This window comes from Bacillus rossius, chromosome 1, assembly GCF_032445375.1.
Source record: "Bacillus rossius redtenbacheri isolate Brsri chromosome 1, Brsri_v3, whole genome shotgun sequence".
Lineage (NCBI taxonomy): Eukaryota > Metazoa > Arthropoda > Insecta > Phasmatodea > Bacillidae > Bacillus > Bacillus rossius.
This window is the reverse complement of record NC_086330.1, coordinates 316,218,833-316,246,480: the sequence shown is the minus strand read 5'-3', so window position 1 is coordinate 316,246,480 and position 27,648 is coordinate 316,218,833. Positions and strand designations below refer to the sequence as shown.

The 27,648-nt window shown below is 40.2% G+C and overlaps 1 protein-coding gene across 33 annotated transcripts in view; it reads left to right on the top strand.

Annotated features, from left to right (window-relative positions):
• The window catches only part of LOC134527943 (dystonin), a 667,118-nt gene that overhangs the window by 276,579 nt on the left and 362,891 nt on the right, over positions 1–27,648 (top strand). For all 33 annotated transcript variants that reach the window (XM_063360992.1, XM_063361024.1, XM_063361021.1 and 30 more), the window contains exon 2: positions 6,049–6,110. In XM_063360992.1, coding sequence (XP_063217062.1) covers positions 6,049–6,110 — 62 coding nt within the window. The remainder of the gene's footprint in view (positions 1–6,048; positions 6,111–27,648) is intronic.

Sequence of the window (27,648 nt, the reverse complement as noted above, 5' to 3'; positions counted from 1 at the left end):
TGACTATAAGAAGTGATCTCTCAAACATGTTTGAATAATTTGCTAACCTAAATACATAAAATATCCATGGAAAAAACTATAAAAATATTATACGTGATTATAATGCAAATAGATAACACCCCACCCATACATTACCATTTTCCAAAAGTGTTTATTCTAATTTCAGATCTTGAAGCAAAATCTTTAGCTAATTCATGTAAACTAAGTTCATCCAAACGACTTTTGTGAACATGACACACAGTCACTGAGTTGAGACGGGTTTGAGTCGTGGTACTTCTTAACCGTGTCTTCAGACGCCTCAGAGCGCTGAAGCTGCGCTCAACTTCGCATGAAGAAGCTGGAATAACTAAGAGCAATTTCACCAGTGAAAACAGAATAAAATTTCACAAATGATGTATTTATGTTGCCGCTATAACAAGAAATACTAAAACAGAATAAAATAAATATTTAAGTGGGCCTCCCATACAACAGACTTGATTTTTTTTGCCGTTTTTATAGATAATGGTACGGAACCCTTCGTGCGCGAGTTCGATTCGCACTTTGTCGGTTTTTTTTATGCCACATCACATTATTACTGCGATTCAAGTGCTGTTCGTAAAATTCTTTGTTCACAGTGTTTGATGCGCCCTAAAAACCCAAAGCGCCAAAGCTAATAAACGGATCAACATAAAATTAACGATCGAATCATATTAAAACCCTTAAAGACTATTTTATTTAGTAAAGCCATCAACCAGGTAAAAAAGAAAAAATCTTAAAGACACAAATGTTAAATATCGGAGATAGAACTATGAAATTTATACTACAGCTAATTGAACCACATACATTTCTCGGCTTATATTTAGTATAATCAGTATTTTGGCAGTGAATTATTTATTTAAAATATGCCGCTTGATTAGTTATTAAAGAGACGCGTTTGCTTCCTTATTAAGTTAAATACGGATATGTAACGTTTAAATACTTCTTTCTCACTCTTACTTCTGTTTACTCGTGCAGTGTTGCAGTTATCAAATAAAAAATGTTATAAAGTGGTTATCGGCCATGAATTGTGAAAATTATCGTTTGATAATAAAAGGAGAGTGATTTTAAATTCCATATTGACGAGGAAAAAAATTATTCCCTGTATATTCACATGTAACGTACAGAGCAGCTAGCCTTACATAATGGAGATGAGCTAAAATATTCCAGAAAATGGTATATAAGTTTCAGTTCGTAAATAAACTAAATTCTGCTATAATTACTGTTAAAGTATTAAGTTGTTTATTTCCTGGGAAAAATAACGTTACATAATCACTTAAATAAAATATATTACCTAAATAATAGTCACTACTTATAAAACAATCAAGCTTACCAGGTGAGAATCAGATTCTGTTTTCCGTTTCTTCCGCGTCACGAACTTATCCATGTTGATGTTTGCCAAGAAAGCAGAAGACTGGCGCACACGAGAGCAAAACCACTTTAAAAACAGACTACCTGAAACCTATAATACTGTCGTTTCAGAGGACAAGGTAGTGTGCGTAACAATGGGGAGGAAATGCTAAAGGAACCCTACCCTAGCTTCGTCCTTTGGAATGAACGGTTTCTAGGAATTAAGGGTTTCAAAGTTCTCACTAGAAAACTCCATACCATGGCTTTCGCAGAAGGGGTAGGGGAAAATAACTACGGAACTCGAAGGTAGGAATGTAAAGCATGTCAAAGTGTCTGTCGTCGTTGTAAATAATAATCTGATATATATGTTGTGTACATCATTAACTTTAAAATCACGAAGTGGGCCCCCCCAAGGAGGGGCCCATTAATTCCAGGGGGGGCCCGGGCCCCCCTGGCCCCCCCGGGATCTACGCCCATGATTGATACCGTAACTAAACATAAATATTTAAAGTAATTTATATGAGAAAATTCTTAATGATATGTAATCAAAATTATGATGAAAATAGTTCACAAAATATTACTTATGTCGTTATTAATAACAAAGAAATTAATTTGATCAAGACACTTAGAATTTCAAAATTTTCCTGCAGCCTTGCATTTGGACTTCTTTCTTTGTAGCACATTTTGTCTTAATTACACCATTTATAGTCGTGTCCTCAAGAAAACGATTTTTGATTTGCAAGGTGTACGTTTTTTTTCCTTTCGGGTGATACATGTTCAATATATTAAATATTTTATCCCGACAAACAACTGATTTCTTGAGAACATTTCCTCGATATTATCTTTAAAAGATTTGTGCAATGGGAGTGCATGACTTGATGTAAGTTTTTGGACATATGCCATTGCTAAGAACTTTTTCTGTTGAAGAAAAACTAATAAATAAAATAAATAAAAATACACAAGAAAGACAAAAAACACACAAAATTAAGCAAACAATTGCTGTTGTCAACAAGAATATAAACACCACAAAATATTCCGAAACAGAAATATGGTCAACAAACAAAGAAAAAACAAAGAAAAAAGTACTAAGTGAACAAAAAAAACAACACAAATGATGACAACACAAAAATATTTAAACCAAAATAATTCAGCACAACAGTTGAAACGAGACAAAAACACGACAAAACGAAAAGACAAAAAAAAAATACAATAGTTTTACCAAAACAGAAACAAGCGACGTTTCGGGAACTGCTATCTGCTCCCGTCCTCAGGCAGAGACGCACATGGTACGGAAACACATTTTATTTATTAGTTTTTCTTCAACAGAAAAAGTTCTTAGCAATGGCGTATGTCCAAAAACTTACATCAAGTCATTTCCTCGATAATTCCATATAATGGCCATAAGCACGTTCGGAAAATCTCTTCCCCTATCAACATCTGGGATTTGGACTATCATTGTACGTGCACTCTGTTCTGCCGCCATTCTGTCACTGAGCGCTTGGGAGATGTCGGCGCCCGCTCGTTTTGTTCCACATGCTTAAAAATAAACACCCAACATCATCGAGTCAGCGTCGGGTGAACGCCGAATTCCAATTTATTTTAGTTATCATTTGGACTTTACCCAACGAACTTGGATAATGCTAAGTTAACCCGGGTAAACCTAGGTTTACTTCTTATCTCATTACCCGTAGCAGATATAGCCCTACCATTTTTTTATGGAGAAAAATTAACAATTTGTCACACAAACCAACTAGTATAATCTCTGCAACTTTTCATCCCTTCTGCATACTGAGAAACGAACCACAAATGTGTGTGATAATTTTTCGCGTTTTTCACGAGGGTCAATTGGTAAAATACAGCAATACTGGACAATTATAAACTAACATTCCAAGGCTGTAGTAATTCGCTGAGAGTGAACTAGCATTTTTGCCTTCCCAAGTACCAATCCACTGCCCTGGTAAATAAGTATTAGGACATTTTAGGACCATTCTGTGTTTTTATCTGTATGCCCCATCAAAATGCGTGAAATGATTGGCAAATGTGTAAAAAATAAGCACTGAAAAGACTGATTTTCTTCACATATACCAATGCGAAATAGTAAATTGAGGAAAGAAACTTGTTTAAAACGTATTTTCTTCATTGTTAAATTGCGCTGTCACAGTTTTAACTTAAATTAAAAACTCATTTTTCAGGCATTTGCGTCGTTAAGTGGCAGCTGGGTATGGGGTCCTCGGTGGCCGGTAGAGATATTTCAATGTCGCGATAAAAGCTGTTACTTGCGAGTAAAAAGTTAAATGATTTGTGATTTACATTGAAAAATCATTGAACCCTTGTCGATCCGTTCATTACGAATGTGATAGAGAGAGATTGTTTGAAGCAAGTGTGTAAGATGACCCAGAACACACTGACAACGGTAGCCTGATATGGGCTACCTAGCTAGGCTAATTGCCGCAAGTTGTGTCGCGAGAGCGCGAGTGTCGCAACGCGGTGCAGGGCCCGCAGCAGCAGCAGCAGCGGCGCGCGTGGCAATAGCCGTGACGTCAGGTGCGAGCCAGGCAGTGTCAACACGACCGCGTCACGGCTATAAACCGCGCTGCCGGCGGCTACCTGGGGCGCGCCCCGCCAGTCACTCAACTGCCACACTGAGCGACGCTTTGGCACCGTTCACTAGTTACATGACACTTGTTTCTCGAACTGAGTAAATGGATGACATTTTTTTTTTTTTTTTTTTAGCTTTTGGCTTGTTTGCTTATCAGTTCAGTACAAAGAAAATGTCAGGTGGAATGATCTGAAAGGTATATTTCAGACCATTGAATGATGCACCCCTTTTTCGCCTGCTTTGAGAGTTATATATAACCCGTTAGTTATTTTAATATCCTCCGCTTTCAAACCAACATTGGCTCGTGCATGATAACATCTGTATACGTCGACCTCGCAAAAACTCTTGAGTAATTTAAAACTTAAAAAATTAATTATAATTCGTCACAATTTTTTTTCTCGCGTATATACACGAAAATTAAGTAATTTCAGTGACAAACCAATTAAATATTTTTATGCTTTCGACTATACGATAAGCTGACTCATTCCCCTGTTCTCGTTAACTGTGTGCCATTTAATTAAGTGCGGTTTGAATAGGGATTTTTTTTACTTCAAGGGCATTATTTCGTTTAATTGTTTTGTTAAGCGCGTTACTTTTTATTTATAGAGACATCAATCCGTCTTGTACAAACTCTGGCGATTAATTTTACTAATTCATTTCTACATGTGCCCTGTGCGATTATTGTGCGACTGTTGCAGGCAAATGTTTATATTCCTGGCAATATTTGTACTGATAACAGCTTCTTAGCTGTAACTGTGTGTAGATAGTACATAAGTCAACTACAGTCGGCACGCATTGGTTGAGAACATAAATCGTAAATGAAACATGAAAGCAAACTGCAGCAGGGCTGAGGAGGGAGCACTAGTGGTAATCGTCTGGTGCGCGCCGAGCGCAAAAAAAAGTGCTCGAATTAAAACATTTGTTCGTTTCATCACGCGTGTGTAGGTCCCATGCCTGCGTTGGTTAGGTTGTATTCTGCGGTGAAGCACCTATGTTGTTTTCATTGTGGGCTCTTGTTTTTATCGTGTTACGGCAGTAGAATGTCTTACTGATTGTCCATATTCAACCACGTGTATTTTATTTTAAAAAAAAAATGCGCGTAATCTGTTAATTCTTTGGTAGTGATTTACAAAATTATAAGTACTGTGACAAATTTTTTGGTTATTTTGTAGTTATAACTTGATGTAAGCTTTTGGACATACGCCATTGCTAAGCACATGTATGTCTGTAGAAGAAAACTACAAAGAAAAACAAATGACAAAAACACAAATTAATCAAAAAATTGCTGTTGTCAGGATATAAACACCACACAATAATCCACAACAGGAATATGGTCAACAAACAAAGAAAAATGGACTAACAGAACGAAAAAAAAAACACCACAAATGACAGCACAAAAATACCGAACCCAAAAAATTCGGCATAACAGTTGAAACGAGACAAAAACACAGCAAAACGAAAAGACGAAACAAGCGACGTTTCGGGAACTGCTATCTGCTCCCGTCCTCAGGCAGAGACGCACATGGTACGAAAACACAGGTGCGACTCCATAGTTATAGTTTAGCGGTATTTGCCTGATTGTGATTTCAATCACAACATTGGGGTGTGGTTTACCCTCATGTTCTTCCGTTCCTTGTCATACGCGAATTCTGACGCCATTTCAGTCTACTTGCTACCCGAGTAAAGTGCAGCAAATATATTCCATTACTAAAAAAATTGAATGGGATTACTAACCGTTTGACTGTTTTTCTTGGATAGTTTAAGTAATGTGAATGCGTTTTGTTTGACTTATAGGTGATCTTTATCTAAAAGTGGATATTTCATCTACATAAGAACATAAGCAAGAAAACTTTGGCCTAAAATTAATTTTGGTAGTCTATAGTTTACTATGTAATTTAAGTATAATATTTTTTCCCCGCAAGGTTTGTATTCTAAATAGTAAAAATATGTTGCTGGACATTGTGTTTGATTTTTAGCGCTTGTGAAGTGGCGGGGTTTTTGCGATGTTTGTTTTATGGTATGTGGTGTTTGTAGTACTGGCCTTTTGCGATACAGCAGTTAACCTCGTGTTGTTGTCCTTGCAGACGAACGAGACGCCATCCAGAAGAAGACGTTCACCAAATGGGTCAACAAACACCTGAAGAAGGTAAGGGAAAATGCTAAATGACGCAAGTAGTGGCTGTAGTGTTGACTGAGTGTTTGTACGTCGCGTGTCCGAGGACGGAAGCCTTGGAGCAGCGGCGCCCGTCCTTGACGGCCTAGAGGCTTACCTTCCGCCACACTCCTCGCGTGCCCCTCGTGTGGTTGCCTGTACCTTGCGTGTGTAAGAGCTCATTTTCAGGTTCGTCTTGTTTGTTTGTATGTATGTATGTATGTATGTATGTATGTATGTATGTATGTATGTATGTATACCTTTACAGCTGTTATTTTCTCAGTTAAAAGTTGCTAACTACGTAAAAATATTAATTCACATATTTGATTTTAAAAAAATCATTCCCGTCAGTATGCTGATTGATTCACGTACGTCGTTTTTTGTAGAAATATTTGTTAATTTTACAACAAAAAATTTGGAAACTATGCGCCAAAACATTTTCTTGTAACTCGTCAAATATAACAGAGGAAAATATATTGTACATTCCTGTGGAGTAGATTTAACTATGCATATTATTGTTTATTCGAAGAAGTTATGTAGTGTGCCAAATTATGATGAAACATTATTTCAACATAAGGTGCAATTTTTTAAATGCTAGGAAATACATTACAGTAAAGTATTTTGGCACTAATTTTTCAAAAACATTCTTTGTGAAACCTACAATTTAGTACTAAGAGCATTCTTTTGAGCGGTAACTGTGCAGGACTATATTTTAGTTTTTCGAAATCTTTTTTGTGATGTACAAAGATAGTTATGTTTTGCGTCCGTGTGCAAAATTTCTATAGAAATATTTCCAATTTTTAGTACCTCTGTAGTAGCGGAAGGTAAAGAACGATAGATAAATATTCTGTCAGTACTCCTCGTTAAAAATGTGAAGGTAATTTAAGTCTAAAGCTTGATGTCAAAATATTTTCAGATATTTTTACAATTAGTCAAATGTTTGTATTATCAAACGTAAACATTACATAGCTAAGTGTTTCGAAGAAGAGTTTTTCGGTTGATTTCTTTGTTTTGCTAGATGAAACGTATTCGCTCCGAAGTTTGAGTAAATATTTTTATTTTTATTTTTCCCCCTCTCGCCATCTTTGAACGTGTGTCGTATTTTAAAAGCATTTTCATGGGGACGCGGTAGTCAGGTTACCCGCAGACATAGGGAACAATTTCATAATAGCAGTATTTTTGTTTTTATGTCTCTCCGCCCCCTTCCCCTCCAGCACCCTGGCTGGTCCCCCGCTGCCCTCAGTTGGCGTCACGTCACTGCTTGGCTGGTTGTGTTTCTGCGCGCCGCGGCGTGCGCGCTCTTTCATTCCCAGCCCGCCCCGGCTGTTTACGACCGGTGCCTTTGTCGGTTGCGGTTTTCCCAACTGTGCCGTGATGCGGCCATATTCGTGCCGGTGCCCAGTCGCTGGTGTGGCTCACAATGCGGCCAGGCCGTTTTCCGCTGCAACGTCTACTCAGCCTCTTCTTTCTTCACGAGGCGCAAGCCGCCATTTGCTTCCGCTGAATATATCTTTGCCATTAAAGCGACGTTCACACTGGTTTGGTTTACGTAATGGACTGGCTTGACTTCATTGACACATTTGAGGCTTTATTTCAGTTTCTTGTAGGACGTTGTTCAGCTAAGACACTGAAAATATTTTATTATTTGAAATTACTTTTGTTATGATAAATATTTCTTTCCATTCAATGTTTCATTTAGTTGATTTTTTTTTTTTTTTTTTTTTTTTTCATTTCGTGTGACCTCGCACGTATTTCACATGGTTACTGTGGACGAATATTGGTCTCAGAATAATCTTCGTTTTCCGTTATCCTGTCCGTGCTATTTTTCTTCTTGGCCTGACTTGGATGTAGGAACTGTTCATTACCCCTGTTGGCGTTGCGCCAGTTAACTTGGTGGCTGAACCCATTACTAGTAATTAAGATAACGAGGATCATCGCTGATAGCGACTGGCTTAATAGGCGTGATACTGGTTTTTTTCCCCCTGTGTGGGCGTGGCAGGCCGGTGGCTCGTGAAAGTTCTGGCAGAGATTGTTGTTCTGGCGGTTCCTGAGGCATTGGTCTTTCTTCCACGTGGGCGAGTTGGTAGTTGGGACTGACAACCTGTTTTTTTTTTTTAAAGCGACTGATTTTGAGCCTCAGGGTTGTCTTTGTTTGGCGATAGTTTTTTTTACTCGCTCCCAGATTGGTTTAAGTTACCAAACACGAAGAAAATTTATTTTTTCCTTTTTATTACTTAAGGCATTTTTTTCATGTATGCGATCGTGGTTTAGTGTACTGTAACTTATTTCATTGCCCGCTTGATGTTATTACTATTTCTCGGCGATATTTCTAATGTGTGTTAAACCGTTACATCTACAATATTCTTTAATGCCAAAAATGTATTTAAATAACCTAAAATAAAACTATAAATACGTACTCTTATTATCAGTTCGAAACAAGTTATAGGATCAAAATTGTTAAAATCAAGAAAAAAGGGGAAATCATTTTCAAGGTCACTTGCCTAAACTTCGGAGTAGCAACAAAGTCTTTATATGGCGGTATAGCGTGGCGGAAGTGTCACACACACTTTCATGTTTACGACGTACAAACCAGCTCCGGGTGCTTGTAAACTTAGATATTCAAGTAGTTATTTGTCAGTTTGAATTGGGTTTCTTCATTACTCAAGCCGGCCCTCACCGTATTCTGATTTGCCATTTAAAATGGCTGCCTTATTCGTAAAGTGATATTTCTCGTAACGACCTCTCTTCCAGACCGTGGGCGGCTCCACTTCTGGCCGGACCTGGCCGCGAGGAGGGGCGCGATTGGTGGAAACGACAACTTAATTTCATTTATTAAGAACATTAGCCATGCTAAAAACATGATCCTTAACGTACACCAAATTTTCAATTATGAAAATTGCTCATGAGCAATGAAGTTTCACAGCAAATTTGTATGAGTGAAATCCTTGTACACCGTCCGATATTTTAGGAGTTGTGTTAATTGCAAGGTGCGTTCACCTAAAAGTACAGACTTTGTAGCCTACTGATAAAAAAAAATACATTTATTTGTAAATTATCAGTATCGTGCGATACTGATTGACCGTACCATTACAGTTTTAATCGTGCGCCCAGAGGCTACGCCGGATACGAAGGTGCACTGCACGTGTAAACCCGTGAGATTGTGAAGTCTGTTGATAAGAATGTTGCTGCATCATGCCGTGTGTCAGCTGTGCTGCACGTTCACTGCGGCTTGGTTGCATTATGTTGCCACCAGGAAGAGTGCGGCAAGTAGGTGTCGGCCGCAGCTAACCCTCCAGCTGCAAGCGGCGGCACGCGCAGTGCCTTCCGGGCGTCACAGCCTCACAGCGCGCTCTTTGTCTGCAGGCGACACGAGGCAGGCCAGGCACACCCTCCCCTCGGGAACATAAACAAGGGGCGGCCGCCCTAGCCTCGTCGTGCGCTCTGGGTATCTTCTGGCATCGAGTTAGGCACCGGATAAGCGTTCATGCATGTTAATAAGGTTCGTAGGCTTTTGCAGCCTTTGTCTGGGTTGCCCGAACTGATCGCTTTCCTTTTGTGTGTCATTATGGTTGGATCTATAGTTATCGATCAAATACATGGACAATGATACTGGCTAAAACGAGTGTTTTCTTGATCTTTATAGCTGTCAGTGTGGTTTGTTATTTTTTTTCTGAGGTTTTGCGCCATGTTGACGGTGAGGACATTAGACAAACACATGACCCTAATACGCAGTGTAAAGCATGACATGTAGCAAGGAACCATCTGGCAGTTTGTCCGGGGTGATTTCTGGAGAGCACGGAAAGTCTGACACGAGCCTTGCGGGTCCATGATTCGAACCCGCGTCCTCCGACAGTGCGAGCCCAGTGGCAGGCTCGGTGTGTGTTCGGAAGATGCGGCTGCCCTGCGCGCAGAGGTGAGAGTGCAGCCATGCGCCAATCATAGTCGCCCTTATGTCGGGTGAACCGGAGCGGTTGCCAGTTTCTATTGGAGGATTTATTCTAGTTAAATTGTTCACGTGTTCCATTTTGATACATTTACTTAGGGCATTATTGAGAGACCTGCTTTATTATTAAGAAAAGCGGTCGAAATAATATTATGCAAAAAAAAAAAACTACGGATATTTTAGCCGCAGCTAACGTATAATATACACCAAATGTAGCGCCACCCTCCATTTAGGACATTTTACTATCCTACCGCACCTAATTACTTACAAATAAGTATTTGTGATGATTTTTGAATATATTTAAATAACAGTGTGAGGGTTGCGTTGATTTATATTTCGTAGTTAAGGCTTTATTGTTCCTAGCTTACTTAACTAATCTTTTAAAACAAAAAAAAAATAAAAATAAATCTACGTTATGAGATTTTAAAGGATAATTTAAACGCAACATTAAAAACAGTAACGTATACTACTTCCCAAGTGGTGACATGCCTTTTCTATTTTGGCAAGGAAACGGTAACGAGTAACGGTGTGTGTAGGGTAGGTAATCATTGTTTTTAGTTGCGATGAAAGCCATGCAGCGAGTCAGTGGGTGGCTAATGAGCGCCGAGTTCAGGCGCGTGCTAAACACTTGCTCAGCTCGCTTCCTGCGCCCCGCCCGCCGGTAATTGTGACTAACAAAAAACCCCCCCCCCCCCCCCCCAATCATAGCCCGCGCGTTGGGCTTGCCGTGTGTTGTGGTGTTCCGTAACGAGTATGCACTGTCCCGGCATTGCTTGTGGATGGATCTCAACTCGCGTATCCTAAGTACGCTGCAAAAATAGTTATATTACACATACAAAAAAGATTTAATCATTTTACTTTTTTCTGTTAATTTTTTTTTAAAAGAAGTACGATTTTGTGTAATGAATTTTTTTTTCTAGATAAGGATTGGGCTGCAAGCTTAGGTTAAAATACACGAATGTGCATCTTTAATGTTCATCACTATCTTGAAAAAATTTTCTTTATGATGTGTATGTGAAATACACTGAAGTTAAAGCTTTTTTTTTATCATTGCACTATAGTTTTATATTCATACTTTAAGTTATTCCCGAATTGCACCAAATTTGTGATAATAAATTTACAATGTCCAAGTAGCTACGAAATGCACGTGCCTATTACAAAATGTACAATGTACAATTATATTGCAATTGAACTTTGTACTTGAGCAGATGAGATAAAATTCACTAACATCGATGAATACACATTGTGCCTAATGGCTCAGTTTGTTTAAACAGTGTAGGCCCAGGCTCGAGGCGGGACTTGATCCCGGATGCAGAACAGCGACGCGGATCACCTCTCAGGAGGCCGGTGCGACCCTCGGCGAGTGTGATGAGAGGGTGTACCGTGTGTTCCTGTTATTCGCTTGTTAGCGTACGGTCGGGGAATTGTTTCTTTGGGAGGAGGTCATGCGACGGTCTTTTTTTTTTTTTTTTTTTTTTTTACACCTACGTGACATTTCCGCCTGGCATAATGTGTTAGACCCTGGCGGGTTGATTGTCGAGGGCGTGGACCGAAGTATGATCCTGTTTCCGCTGTTTACAAGGAAAACCACTTATTTCCCCTGCAGAACCCATGCTGTACATTTAGAAAAGTAAGATTGCAGGACGGGGCAGGGCTGATACTTTTGATTTTATTGATTTGAATTAAAATTACATTGGGTGCAGTGTGATGCGCACAACTGTTGTCAAAATGTATATTAGATGCATTAAGTCATTCAGAGGTAAAGGCACGCTGTTACGTCGCACGTATAGTGCGCAGAAATAATTGATGCGACAGGACATACAATAATACAGCAGGCTTCCGATGTTCTTAAAGGCGCCGTCATACATGAAATGTAATCTTTTTTTCTCGTGATTAATTTTATTCAAGGACTATTTCTAAAATCTAAACTCGATACCTCCCTTGAATTTGTAGTTTTGCCACAAATAATGACAGCACGTATTCACGTAGTGTAGCCCTAATATAATGTGTGTAAAATAGCGCGCAAGTGACTATCGTGATACAGTTACAGGAAAAGCCCTACAATACGAAAAGCAATACGTGTGAGTGGGAGCGGGGGGAGGGCGTGACGTCGCCGTGAGCTCTCGTTGGACGTGCGACCTCCCCTGGTGGGCGGCTGGGAACTGTCAGTCATTACGGTCATGTTCTGCTCTGTTCAGCCTCACAGCACTTTGCTGGCGACCGCTGCGTAACAGTTTAATTTGTTAAGTTTATTTCTTTCGTAATCTTTTTAAAACAGGAAAAAAAAGTTCTTAGTCATTAAATAAATGCATCAGTGTTTTAAAATACTGAAAGTGGCGTAAGTAGGTGCAGGGTATCTCCATATTTATATATCCGCTTTACATGACTTGATGTTCAACAGAGGCGCATTTCCGACAAAAACTCTGCGGGCCATTTGACGACCGGTAAGGGCTAGTGGCTGGACACTGGACTCTCTCATTCTGGAAGACCCGCTCCGGCCATCCGAGGTGTTTGTTTCCCGTGGTTCCTGGCAGATGTTTGGGATGCTTCCCTACCGCAGGCCTTAGTTGGTTCTTGCCGTGCGCCCACAACGGTTTGTTTTGTAGTGATTTTTATCGACGTCCAATCTCCTCGTCGTGCATAGAGCAACTGTAAGATTTGAGTGGTAACCATGACATTACATGGCGGAGAAATGAAGGTGAAGGTTTATTGCAAGTCCCCTGATAATTTTCGAGAACCTGCACCGGGTGTTACAACCTGTAAGAGTATTCTCCCTCGGATAGGACAGCCGGCTCCTGTGAGTGTCAGCTCCATTCCATCCATGTAGACCCTTGTCTCAGGCGGGACACTGTGTCACTTCTTTTTTACAGTACAAATTTCAACCTTATATATATTTTTTAAATAAAATCTTTCAATGTGATTTTTTTTAGTTAAAAGTATTGGAATTATTCACAAAAATGTCTGACGGTGGTGCAATATCAGCAATATCCTGAACTTCCCCTTAGCATTGTGTTTGCACGATTCCGCTGGCGAATATCCACTTCACTCTTGGACACGGAAATCTTGCTCGCGCAACTCGTAGAGTACAGGAAGGTCCCATGAGCATTACAGGCGTGACACACATCCTCGTAGACACGATAGCCTTTATAAAAAGTTCCATTTACGGCATCGCGCCGAACATGCCGTGACCTGCCATAACCACTGGCCTCGGCTAGAATGCTTCGTACACACTGGCCGCGCCTTGCGCCACTAGTTGCACGTACGCGCCCAAAAGTCACTCGCACTTTCTGCAGTTTATATTCGCACACGTTAATACAAATATAAATAATAATAATAAAAACTTAGTGTCTACGCTCCCCAAAAATTATATATAAATACCATGACCATTTAAAAGTTGGATAAAAAGTTAACTATAGACTTAAAATAAAATAAAGCGTCTGTTTATTCGCGCTTCCAGCTCATTCCAGTCTTTCCAAAGTCATTGCCAACCAGATATATAAAAGTCAGATTTACCAAAAGTAAAACAATTAAATTATTAACAAATAAATTTAATAAACTAAATTATAAATGTAAATAAAACTGACGTTACTAAAATAAACAGAAAATAAGTACTTCAGGCTCATACCACAGAGTGTCGCCTCACTAACAAAAAGCTTTGTCTGGGCGGGTTCCTTAAAGCGGTTGTCTGTCATCTAAGATTAACTTTATAAAAACTGGTCACCATGAAACGTGCAGTTGATCAGTGACTGGATATCTCGGGCTGCGGCGCGGGTGGCCCGGCAGTGGAGCGGCGACGACCTCGCGGCTGTCACACTCGGTGGCCTGCCCGGCCTTCCACCTCCCTCTCCTGGTGTCAGCCAGCAGGTCAGTTGCGCAACCCTCCACCCTCCATCACTGTCGCGCAACTCGAGCAGGGAGCTGGCTCGTTAGTCGTCAACCGGAGATACGAGTCTTTGCAGTTAGCTCAAGTGGGCGTCCGACTCGGCCGCCAGGCGGCATTTGGAGTTCCGGGTTGTTTTCGGGCCATTTTCAAATCGCTCGAGATTTCTGGCTACAATCGTCATTTAATATCCGTTGCATTTGTCTATACACGCTTAGTTTCATGGTTTCGTGTTAATGCTAGTAAAGTTACGTGTACCTAATTCGGCGGGGGAGTGAAGCTCCCCACCAGTTAGATCGGCTAACTGGCGTGATGTACCTTCGTCGGCGCTGTGAAATAACCATGCGTGGACTTGTTACCCCAAATGCGAGCTGACTGCTGTGAGGTGACGGGGCCGGCTGTGCGTGACCGAGGTCGGTTGTTGCAGCGGGCAGCCGGTCGGGTCAGTTGGCGGTGATGTGTGTGGCCGGCAGCTGTCCCTCGAGGTGGGGCGACTACTCGCCATCCTGCTCCGGCACCGCCACAATGAGAGCCTCCAGAGGTGGAGGGAGAGACCTGTATTTTCCTAACATTACTAAAACTACGTGTATTTGTCTGGGAGGGGTCTGGGTTTCAGCCGTGCAGAAAGGGTAGCATGCATCGCGTGCTTTGTTAGGGGAGTGGCCAGCCATGACAGCAACTGATGCCATGACAGCAACTGATGCCACGACTAACTAACTCCCTTATCTTCAACTCTAGACTATAACAAGTTAAGTTGGGCCCAGGGAAAAACCTGTGGTCATTTCAAGCGGGGTTATATTATTGCAAGCAGTAAGCTGGCAGGTTCGATACAGGACAAGAAGGATGGTCCAGGAGGAAGAGTTGGTAAGTGTTGGTACTAGTGGCGCATGCGCCCCTGGCGGAGGGCTACAGTATTCGTCGCTCTACGGCTGCCAGCATAACAATTTATGGGAGAAACTACTTGTTCATGCTAGTTTTTGCTTACATCGGTAGGTTATTATCAAAAAGGTGAAAGATTTTTTTGTTGTGTTTCTTCCAATGCTTACCAGAAGGTGAACTGCTGCTTGTTTATATAACTGGTGAAGGTGCCGATTGTGAAACATGATTACTATTTATCTATCTTGGTGGGTAAATACTATGGGCGAGAGAAGCTGAGAAGTCAGGCCAATTACAATCTAATCTCGTCTATTGGCGATTGTTGTTCTATAGGATCATTATCAATGAAGCTTCCCAGTATAGGTAACGGTAACGTGAACAAAATAGTTGATGTAAATTTTGGGATGAACAGGGAAGTATAATGGAAATTCGAAATCTGTATGGTCGGGCCAAGATTATGAGTCCGATGTTTGATGTGTTACTGACTGAAGGGGGACTTAACACACTAAATGGGAAACTGTAAACGTTTATGCAAATCAATAGAAATATGCTTGCAAACAGTGCAAATTGCTCCATTAGAGAATGAGTTAAAGTTGTTTTTTTTTTAAGTTGTCTTGCAGTGTAATTCCGCCGATGTTCAGTAGTTTAAGTGATCTGATATTAAAGTGTTTCGAGTGTGGGAACTGCTAGCTGGTTTGCCCTGCACGATGCCCTCGCAGTGGCCGACTCGCCGCTCGTCGCCGGCGACATGTGGGCGCCTGGCCGGGTGCCAGCCCCTCTCTCTAGACGGGCCTGCCGTCTCCTCCCGCCCTCTCCCCCGAGCTTCTATTACGAGAGAGCGACGCCGGAAACTGGGCCGTCGCCCGCTCGGACTACTTCTGTAAACTTTAGCCCGTCGCTTCCGGCTCGCGCCTCCCCCTCGCGCCTCCCCCTCGCGGGCTGTGCGCCGCTCCCCCTCGCGGGCTGTGCGCCGCTCCCAAGGTCACTGCCAGCGACTTCTTCCGGCGTGCGGCACGTGTGTTGGACACGTGCGGTCGCCCGCTGAGGGCTGGAACACCTCGGCAGTGCGCCCTTGCCCTTTACCTCGCGTCGTGGCCTGTGTCCCAGTTGCTTCCAGTACACAGTTTCAATTGCATATTAGACTATTAACAACAAATCATGTATCATATTTAAATTTAACTAACTTAGTTTTTCTTACAAATGTCCAATGTGTGCACATTTAGTTATACGACACACATCCAACGTGAAGTCCAATTCTTCCCACTTTTTTCGGTGACAAGTCCGAAGTAATGGAATAAATACCATCTTCTATTCTGTGTCTCAACTCTGACAAATCATTAGGTAGCGGCGGAACGTAGACACGATTTTTTATAAAGCCCCGAAGGAAAAAAAATCGAATGCCGTTATGTTAGGTGAACGTGGAGGCCAGCGAAAAAGAGTTCCGTCGTTTCGAACATTACGACCAATCCAACGGTCAGGGACTTAGACGAATTCCAGTGGGGAGCGCACGTTAAACTAAAATTACAGATTCACTCTTAGCAATTTGCAGAAGACAATGCTATACGCTCAGGAGTGGCCATTTTGCATGTAAGCTGAATTACAACTACAGTAGGCTATTTTCCTCGGCCACACGACTGTTGCTATAGCCCGTCCCACTCTTAGATTGCAGTACACGGCTTATGGCGCGCGCTGTTGCCAAATCTCTAACACATTACGAATTTCAGGAGATGCGTGTCTTTGTAATTCGGATCGAACAAGAAGCATTTTAAGAAATTATATCGTAATTTATAATATTTGATACTATTACACATATAAATTTGTAATAATGCCACTTTTATGTAAATTTCAAATAAAAACTACCTATTGTAGACGAAAATTTCTTATAGTTTTCTTTTATGTTCTAAAAATCCCATATATATATATATATATATATATATATATATATATATATATATATATATATATATATATATATATCACATTTTCATAGGCCCGATAAATTCCGTATTTTTGGACAAGTCATGTCCAAAATGATAAATAAAATACGGTAATGGAAATTCTCGGTCGAGTAAGTTATGGGAAAAATCTGAACAACTTGTTCGAAATGGGGAAGATTTTTTGAAAAACAGAAAAATCGCAACAACTCCAATAATATGAATAATATCGAATCCGTTTTAACGTATGATAACTCGGAGTACCTAATGCCGAAAAATATTTTCACCGGACGAAAAAAACGTAACTGCCTTAGTAGACACCTTATCAAATCTGTTTAAATTGTTTGTAAATATCATAATTATTTTCCAAAACTTTGTCTAAAACAATGTTTGATAAGATGCTTGGTGTTGAGAAGTATAGAAAAATAATTCAAAATTTTGTACCATGATCGCTATTAAATTCCTTCGTATTTATTTCATACATTTTACATAATATGTTCAACAATCGATTAAAATATTTTTGTTGACTAAGGAAGCCATGTATTTGAAATTGCTTGTAGGACAGAACCCCACTTATCTAAACACACGACCCTGTTTCCTCTTACGACGGCAGCGCACGCTCTTGTATTGATAAGACACATCTTTAACAGCTATTTCCATGGAAACTGTAGAAGCAATTGAGATGGAGCTGCTTTAAAAAACTAATTCAATTCATTGTGAACATTTTTCACGCTTTCGTCCCCCATCTTTCTTTAATAGAAAAAAAGTTTTCCGCTGGTCAACTTTTGATGTGTCAGTTTGTGAGAAAATGCATTTCAATATATTAAAAAAATTATGTAAGTGAAACCTGAACAGTTTTTGTCTTAACATTTGTTCGGTGGCGTCCTAAGGCATTAATTTATTAATAAAAAAAATCTGAATGAAATACACATGTAGGTTTTTTCTTTTTGATGTGAAAAATACCGGAATACTTCAAAACAGTTCGCAGCGAATAAGTTATGTTTTTTTAATTTTTTCGGACACTTAAAATGTTGTTAAGTATTCAAAATAAGCATTGCCTGATGCGTATTTCGATGCTATACAATATGAAAAAAAAAGCTTGGTCCAAAAATGTAAAATTTTAATTTCGTTTGATATTTGGCAACAACGCACGAAGAAACAAGGACAGTGCTAACGGCAATCGGCGTGTGTTAGAGAGAGAGAATGCGCCCATTTACTTCCACACTGCAATCTAAGAGTGGGATGCTCTATAGTCTCAGATGAATAGTCGGGTTCTTCACTGGCATCTGTCTGGTCAGGGCGAGTGGTTGTCCCGTCTCCCGAGCGAGACGGACACACATCACCGCTCGAGCCACCCTCTCCCAAAGCTGATGTAGATGGAGCTCGCACGCGTCGCATTGGTTGGAATAAGCGCCTGTGTAGTGTACCGTGGTTCCTGACCTCTCGCGCGCTTCCGTCCGTCGAGGTTGTACAAGTGCGAGCTACCGAGGCTTTTAGTGACGTAAGTGGCAATAGTACAGATACAGGAGTAATGCAAGTCCCTTTGCTGTTTGGAAGGTTTGCATCCACCCGTCATAGTACATTCATTCCATCTGATAGTTCCTCGCTTTATATTTAATTAATTATTGATTCATTGGTAATTTATTCGTCCCCCATTTCCCTTGTGAAACTGGCCAGTCGCGGATGCAGGCAGTTGGGTGTGCAGCCAGACTGGACGGCGAGTTGCACGACCAGTCTGTCCTCCCCCCCCCCCCCCCTCTCCAAGCATACTGAGGGGCCGAGGGTTCGCTCTTGCACACGTGTGTCATGAGCCCCGCTTGGCTTGTACAGTTCTGGAAGCCGCCACGATCACCCAAAATCATGTTGGTATTTACGGGCACAAGTTGTTTTCTGTAGACTAAACCAGAGATATTATCGTCAACTGTACAATAATAGTGACAAGTTTGCCGCATGTCCGTAGACGTGTTTAAAATTCTGCACAATAATTTAAAAAACTCTAACATATAATGAAATCACCCATTTCAATGATTTAGATTCTTAAAATATTAATTCTAAAAAAAAAATTAAAAGAAAAAGTTATCCTTTCTAAAAAATTTCTCCGTTAAAAAATCGTTTTGCAGCTATTTGTATTGACCTACTTAGAGTAATTGTTATTCTTATTATTTAAATAGATACCAGTAAACCACAATCCTCTAATTTTACTATAGCGAAGTGTGTAACAGTTGAATGCAGAGGATGCCAAGCGTGTTGAAAGTAGGTTCATGACGCAGTATGGAGGTTTCCTTTCCGCGCGAGCACCATTAGGGAGGGAGCTATGTGGAGTAGATGGCTGTATAACCGCGTCGCGAGTAGCGCGGGGCGTGGAGCCGCGCGAAGGACAGCGGCCACGCGGCGGTCCAAGGATGACCGGCCGGCCCACGCCGCGGGCCCACGCGCCTCTGGGCGTGCCGGGACTCGAACCCACGCCGTCCGCGTCCTCGCCGAGGCATCTGCAACACTCAGCTACTCCCGGCTGCGGGTGGATGGGAAAACATTTTTTTTGGTTTCAATGAATTTAATTATTTCAATTCCCTAGTCATGTGTTAACATCTTTGTTTTACGATACTCACGTCATGACGGCAATTTTTACGATTCTTCTTAGCGAGTTCCTTTCAATTTTTTAAACTTCTAGTACGAGCTTTTATATCTGTACAGCTACGGTTTCTTTTGCGTACTAATTGCTAACCAGTGTAGCTTCAACTTTAGAACGGACACCAAGTCTATAAATTAGTATCTCCATGCTACAGTACTCATTTTGGAACCTTTACATCTGCCTATAATAGTTTAAAATTTTCAATTTATCTTGAACAGGCATATTTTTTACAGTGAAAGTTCCCTAATGTGATGTATTCACGAAAAATGTTGTTAAGTATAGGAGTGTGCGGGGTACCTTTATTATTACGGTACAGAACCGTTAAAATAACCACTGGAAAATCTAGTGGAGACGCATTTTCGAGGAAAATGGCGGTGCTTAGAATAGCTAGTGCTGACACATGTGGTTAGAATTGATGTACAATAGCTCTATCAAGGACCAACTTCTGACCAGTAGACTATTTATTTTGGGGATAATTTTGTGTAGTATTATTTATATAGCATAAATCTTAACATAATTTAAGGTACACCGGTTTTGCCTACAAAAATTGTCAGAAGTGGCTAAGCTGCAAGTAGACCAGGTGTTTCACGTGAAGTTTTTAAATAATGAGCTATTAGTAGAGCCACGATTATTGCGCGGATTCAATTCCCTCCACGCTAGACTCGGCTGGTCTATGTATAACCATGCTTTTTAGAGTGCTGATTGGTCAGTGACAAGGTGAAGTCCTTTTGCAGGTTACACATGATTCTTCTCCTAGTTTATAACTAACTGTCTCATGGTCGTCAAGGGCGTGTTGAGAGCTCTGTAGTCCAGTCAGTGTGAATCAGCTGCATAGATGTGCTACACGATGAAACAGAAATAACCGTGGGTTGTGGCTCCCGCTGCGAGGCTTCGAGGCTTCGAGCAGGCGTTGAGGGCGGTAGGCGGAACCTGGTTGTTGGTGATAATTCGCGGAAGTGGCGGCGGGTCGTGGAGAGAAGCGCCGTATTCGGGCAATGCCGCCGTGACGTCACGCCGCCGGGGGCCTGACGACCGGCGTGACGCGGGCAGAGGTGCGGCGGCGTGACGTCACAGCGTCACGGTCCTCTCGTAGTGCACGCGACGTTGCGCAACAACCTCTTACTCCTGAGCTAACATACTCGAAAAATACGCGTTCTTGCAACTTTGGAATTAATGTGGCTGACAAGAATCCAGTTATCATGACCTTGAAGTGGCGTTAAAAAAAATCCGAGGTAGCAAAATATGTAAGTGTAACTGAACTGAGGACTTGTGCTTCACGGTGGGTTAACATTTGCAAGCTATATAATAATCCTGGACCATTTACTCGAATGTTCGACTATATAAACAATACAATTTTTAAACTAATAAATCAGGCATATATTCTTAATTGACTTTTTTAAAATGCATCATTGTCCTGGGTTTCCTCAACTGGGAAATTCCTACTAATTATCTTATAATCTTATTTTTGAAACTTTACTTCATAAATATTCAACAATGCAGGTGAAGTCGAGCCTACCAAAAAGGAAACGGACTATTTTCCCCATGTAAATACTAACATAGCAATATCGCTTAACCTGCATTACATTTAAAATGCTTTAAAAGTCATTATTGCATCTTTGTTCGTAAGTCTTTGTATCGGCCAGTCCAATAATCAGCAAAACTGTTAAACTTCTGAGTTCTTTTTGGACAGAAAAAAGATTGTCTTACCACGAATATTGGTTAAAATACCCAATAACTGCTTACATCGGAAAAAGAACTGAGTTACATGGTGTAGTTTTGAATATCGTATCCTCAACTCAGAGCTGTTTAGCTGGCCGTGGCAGTGGTGGTCATACGAGTTGTTTTTTTTTTTTGTCCTGAAGTCGCAGTCTAAGTCTTTACGGACTGGCTCTACGACTTTTGCTACCACTGAAGTTAAGAACCGGCTTCTTTATTGTGCTCGTTTTATATTTTATGTGCGCGCCGCTAACAATGACCTCGCTGGGGAGACACTGTCATAGTCGTGCGAGGGTCCGGCCCTTGACGCCATGTCCCCGGGGAACCGCGACGTGCGGAAAGTTGTCTTGACCATTGACATTGCTTTCTGTGGTGTGGCGGTGGAAAGACAACGCAACGCATAGTCATGAATAGGACATGTTTCAACCTGAAAGATTCCCAACTAGACAGGGAATCTACCACCGAACCTCTAATCACCACGCAGACATTGGGCGTGGCGTCGCATTGTCCGTTCAAAACACCTCTTCGGGATCAAACAAACCGTGGGAGAAGGGAGGTGTAACGCTCGATGTGCGACGTGCTTATAGCCTTCTCGATGTTAAGCCCTCTGCGTTTAGCTTTGGCACATGCTTAATTATGCGTACGTATGCCAATCGAATTACAAGTACACAGGACCGTTTTCGGTAGAGGAGTGGCGAATTCTGCTTGTAGAAATTCTGAAATACTGCCTTGAACGTTTTAGAGAAAATTCTGTTAATACACCAAATCCTTCAATTATATCTATCCCACTGCATATTGTTGGTTCAGAAATGTATACACACATAGGTACGTCACTCATCCCCTCCACCTATATGAGTTAACTCCAGGTGTGTTTTTTGATATTCTATATTCACTTCGTTTTTATTTTGGGTTGTATCCACTGTCCTTTAGTATAATCCAAGCCATAATTATGCATATTTGACTCATATATACAAAAGAAAACATAACTATTAGCAGAAAACGACTTATTGTCAATTTTTAAGTTTTAAGCCTCTGATGGATTACATTTCTACCTTTGCAATGCGTTCGATAAAAGTAAAATGTCACCAGTTTTCCACGCCTGATGAATTTTTTGTGTTAAATAAATCAGTTGTTCCTAACATAAGGATATTATTGATCGCAGAAGTTTCTAATTAAAAAAAAAAAAAAACTGTAGTTCCTTTCGATTTGATGCATGGTCGGCAACTAGGTTACTAGAGCCGGACAGTAGAGCCCCGGCAAGCCCAGATGAGAGAGGGGTCCTGGCTCGGCGGCGGTGGGGCGGAGCTGGCCCGTGCTCGCGGTGACGTCGGCGGCATTGTGCGAGTCTCGCGACGCCTTACATGGGGCGGGGCGACCCACGCGCGCACGCCTGGGCGCCAGTCGCGGACCACACGCACTCGCTCGCTCCAGCGCCCGCCCTTTCCGCCCGCCTTCCTGCGTCTGCTGCGTAGCCAGTCAACCGTTTTATGTTCATATCGACACGAACACGTAATAATTAAACACTTCCTGTCTGGGGCACAACAACTAAATTTCCAAAAGGGTAGGGGGGGGGGGGGGCAATATACCTTTTTTATAATGAATCATCGATCCCCCCCTATTGAAGCGGGGGGTCCGGGGGTCCTCTCCCGGGAAAATTTGTATTTCAAGGTGGAAAATGGTGCTATTTAAGCAGTTTTATTATCTAAAAATTGATTACACAGCACTTTATTTGCCCCCGTTTGCCCCCACTTCAAGGTTTTAGAGGGGGGGGGGGGGGCAAAATACCCTTGCCCCCCCCCCTTTTGTTGCGCCCCTGCTTCCTGTAAAAAATGTTTTAATAAATTTGTAAACGCAAACAATTGACAGCTGGAAAAAAAATGGTGAGCTAGTCTTTCAGTACTCGCCAGGGAAGTGTAATATCTAACCTCGGTAACGAGAAAATTTGTGTGTTCTCATGTTTACAAATCCACGTATAATACGAAAATAGGTCACGAAATATAACGTAGAATTCTTAAAAAATAATGCCGAGCATGTTAAATATACGCCAAATTGTGTTTTAATTTGAATTTCTGGACACGAATCACACGTTTCTGCACCCACCCGCCGCTGGAATTCACTACCGGAGCAGCTACGTCGACTACAGAAACATTCGATTTGCAGAGCGAAAGTCTAAACTATATAAAGAAAAATCTAATATAAAATCTAATAAAAGCGAAAAGACATGACACTGGCTTTGTACCTGATTTTCGACAATGCATTTTATTAAAATACTACCCATCTTGCTAAAATTCATTAAACATTTAAAACTCTAAAGTTTCCTCTTGGATTTGTGAACTTTTATTCGCGCCATCCGCCACAGATAGCAGTACCGTGGTTATGCATTTCTGTTCCTTGCGACTTCCGTTCACGAAATTACTCCTACCAAGTGCTGTGTACACCAGGTTGTTTGTGTCGCAAGAATTCGTTTAGCCATACATGGCAATTTTCTCACTGAATGCAGACTTGAAACTAAAGGGTCCTCTGGTCAAGAATGCATACTTATGTAAATAACACGTATTTAGTATTCGTAAACAGTAACGGATTCATCAGTGATTTAAGTTGATTTTTCTGATATGTATTACACTGCATTCAGCAGCAAAATTTTCAGTTATTGTTATTCCGCTGATTTAAGTCACTGGTTCACGTTTGTATTTGTTGATGCTGTTTTGACTGGAATCGGTGTGTTGTTAAATGTCATCGTCACTTGTCCATTTGGAATTCGATTGATGAGACACTTACTACTGATAGTAATATCTAGGAGTTTGTAGTGTCATGAGCTCACCTTCCCCCATCGTTGTCCATACTACTAGTTATTTGTGAATTTCATTAGAATTCAAAATAAAGGTATTGAAATTGGTATCTAGCTGAGAAAAAACAATACATAAAAGTTTTGTATAAACCATTGGCTCCTGACGAAACTAAGATTTTTTTTTCATGTAATAAGTAACTAACGGATTCCTAATGAGGATGTGTGATGATAAATGTTGAGGTGGATATAGAAACTGTAAAGAAAGATATTCTAAAATGTTGATATTATAAAGTGGACTAACTGTGATTTGCTCGCGGTTCATCAGCAACGTTAGAAAGCACCTCTTAGAAAATACCGCAGGCTCATCGTTCGTCCTGCCGCAACTTAACGTTCAGAAGGCAACCGGGTTCGATTCCTGACCGGGAAGGAAACGAGCAAAATTTTATAAAATTATAGTTGGTATTTTTGTTATTTATGTATACATATGTTTCTATGCCCGAAGGTGGTTTTGGCAGGTTTGCTTTTTTGTAGTTACCCTCTTTTGAATTTTTATATTATATTCTTCTTTTGTGGTCACTTAATTTATTGCTGATAAAATTATCAGTAAATAGCACAGATGCACTTAATGTATATACCGTATCTATTAATATAATTTTGTCAAATATTTTTTATCATTTCATATATACATATATTTACACAATATTAAAATTTAAAAAAATTAGTCTATATTAAACTTGTGTTTATTAATTTTATCATTTTTCAACAGGTGCCTTAGGCGCCTTACATCCTACTAGTATATAATAAACTTTTACAGTGTTATTATTTGTAATAAGCATGTCTAACTCTTCGGAACAAATACAATTAATCTGTTAAGTATTTCTGTTTTGAAAAATGTACCAATGTTGTAATATAAAAACGTATAACCTACTACTTACATTTGCAATAGATTGAAAAAAGGAAACTTTTTTAATTTTTTATATAAATAGTGGTACAAAATTAATGTTAAATATATTACTGTCATTGAGTTAAATACTAAAAAGATTACGTATTTGCCATTACAGTTCAGGTTTGATTGAAAGTGCTTACAAGTTTCATTATTTTACTTGCATTTCGGTGCTTTGCGGTGTAGTAAGTTGAATTTCTGTTTTTTTTTATAGTGTGTTGGCGTGTTTTTCGGTGTTTTTTCGGTTATAAAGCAATTCGCCAAATGATCTTGTGCCTAGCAATTGTGCGTTACCGTCTCGACGACCTCGCTGTTGCCGCGACACCTCCGCCTCATGCTACCTGGGGTGGCAGTCACTTGAGCTAGCGCAATGATCATAAAATAATTTTCAAACCGATATCGTTTGACGCATCTGTGATGTCAACGCGTCAAAATTCGTGGGCGCGACGTTACTGAAATGCCAGCCAGAGTTGGTTTTCGAATGATGGATGGACAGGAGCATTGGTTATTCTATCAAAATTCGTGAAGTTTTAAGCTTTTGTTTACTACGTTTATCTGTGAAATGTTCACGCGCCATGATTTTTCAGTTTGTATGTTAAATTAGAATTATAAACATGTTTCTCTCAAACATGTTGATTAAAAAACCCAACTTAGATGGCTTTGCGTATGCACATTTTGATGTATAATTGTTTATTTTGGTTTGTCGCGCGCTTGGAGACCGCTCGCAGTAACGCGATAGGGTTGCTGTCGCATCGCGCCCTTTGTGCTATTGTCTGCTGCGAACATTTTTATCTTAACCCTTAGCCGGAGACGTGAAAATATTTGACATATCTGGTGACGTGGTGCCCCTCAGACCCCAAAATGTTTTGTAGAAGTTAACTGATTAGAAATTATTTTTGTTACATGTAAAATTATTTAATGCCTTTTTTATACTTATTAATTAAATTAAAAAATAAATTAGCAAATAATTATTCACCAATTATAAAATACAATTTTTTCCATTGTTGCTTGCTCAAATAAATCTAAAAATGCCTATTTGTTATAATTGCTTTTTTAAAAAAAATAAGCAGATGGTAGCCTAAAAGTTTTATTTGCTATTCAATATAGATATAGTGACAAAACAAAATCTAGAAAACTTCTATGAATAATAAGAACTTTTCATAAAATCTACAACAGATAATTTTCAAAAAAAAAGAAATTACTTTTTTCCTCTCCAAATATTTTCCTTGCATAACCAATGCAGCAAAATATATAATCTAGCTAACTAGAAAGCACATGCATACTTATATATTTTGAAAATGGCATTTTTACATAATATATTATATTAGCCGAACATTGTTTGAAAAAATTAATTTTTTACGAAAAGTCACTCTGTAGTAGAGTATTTGTTTGCTCTGCAAACATCACACATTTCTTTTCCACACACACTTTGATCACTTAAGTCACTAAAAATATCTTTCAATCACTTAGAAATAGTTTCGTCATAATCTGGATCACCCACACGTACACAAGTTCGTTTAGAAGCCTTTTTATCACTTCTGAGATAGAAACATAACTGGTGACGTGGTGCCACTACGACCCCAAGTTATCTTTGCGACCTGATATCTAGCGCCAGACAGCGTAAACAAATCTGACACTGCAGGAGGAGACTATGTGATATCCAAGCGAAAGGTAGATGGTACCACAAGCAAGTGCCTTGAACTGCACATAGATGGCAAAAAGTTAAAGTTTTGCTGGGGTCACGGAGACCCCACGTCTCCGGATAAGGGTTAACTTAAAAATATTTGAGTGATGACTTTTCCGTGCTGCTGTCGCCTGAGGATATCCAGACACACAAGAGCAAGCAGTCACTGTAGGTCCAGACCAGCGCGATGACTCGGGAGTACCAGTCAAAGGTCACGCCAACAGAAGGCCCCGTTGTGGCCGGCCGCTTGTCGCTTGCAATTCTCATTTCCAAGGTGGTCGTTATGTAGACAGATTTGTCCTTTGTGTCAGTCACAGCAGCTGCGATCTATTGTTCGTGAATAATCATTTTACTTAAAAGAAAAAAATTCGTTTAGTACTCCTGTGTTAACTTGCGCACAATAAACAAAGAACTTGCTGAAAAAAAAAAGTGAGTCCTTCAGTACCTGCCAGAGAATTTTAACATCTAACCTAGGTAACGAGCATATTCACTTGTTATAATGTTGCAAATTAATTTGTAATACGAAACTCGGACACGAAATTTAAAGTCGAATTCTTTAAAATAATGCCAGCGTGTTAAGTATAAGCAAATTGTGTTATGAACTACATTTCTGGACGTGAATCACACGTCCGCTGCTAGAATTCGCTGCGGAGCATCTATGCTGACTATTAAATCATTTGATTAGCAGACATAAATTTTAAACTATATATTGAAACGGCTCCGATAAGTAAAAAAGACTTAAAAAAATACTAAAACCCGGCTTTGGACCGGATTTTAGACAAGGAATTTTAAATTTTATTAAAATACTGCCAGTATTGTTAAAATTAACGACAGTTAATACTATAAAAATGACCCTTTTGCCTTTTGTCAACTTTAGTTCGCGCCATTCGCAACAGATGGCAGCACCGTGGTTGTTACACATTTCCGTTCCTTGCCTTCCGTCGCGTTCACTAAATTACTGCTACCAAATTCCGTATACCGAGAACTAAGATGTTACACACAAACATTATATTGACATACATACAAACAATTTAATAAGTAAAAATACCACCAACAGCTTTTCTTAGCACAACAAAAAATGGTTCCTCAGATTTGTTAAGTTGCAAGTGCAGTAATATTGTGATACCGAAACTTTC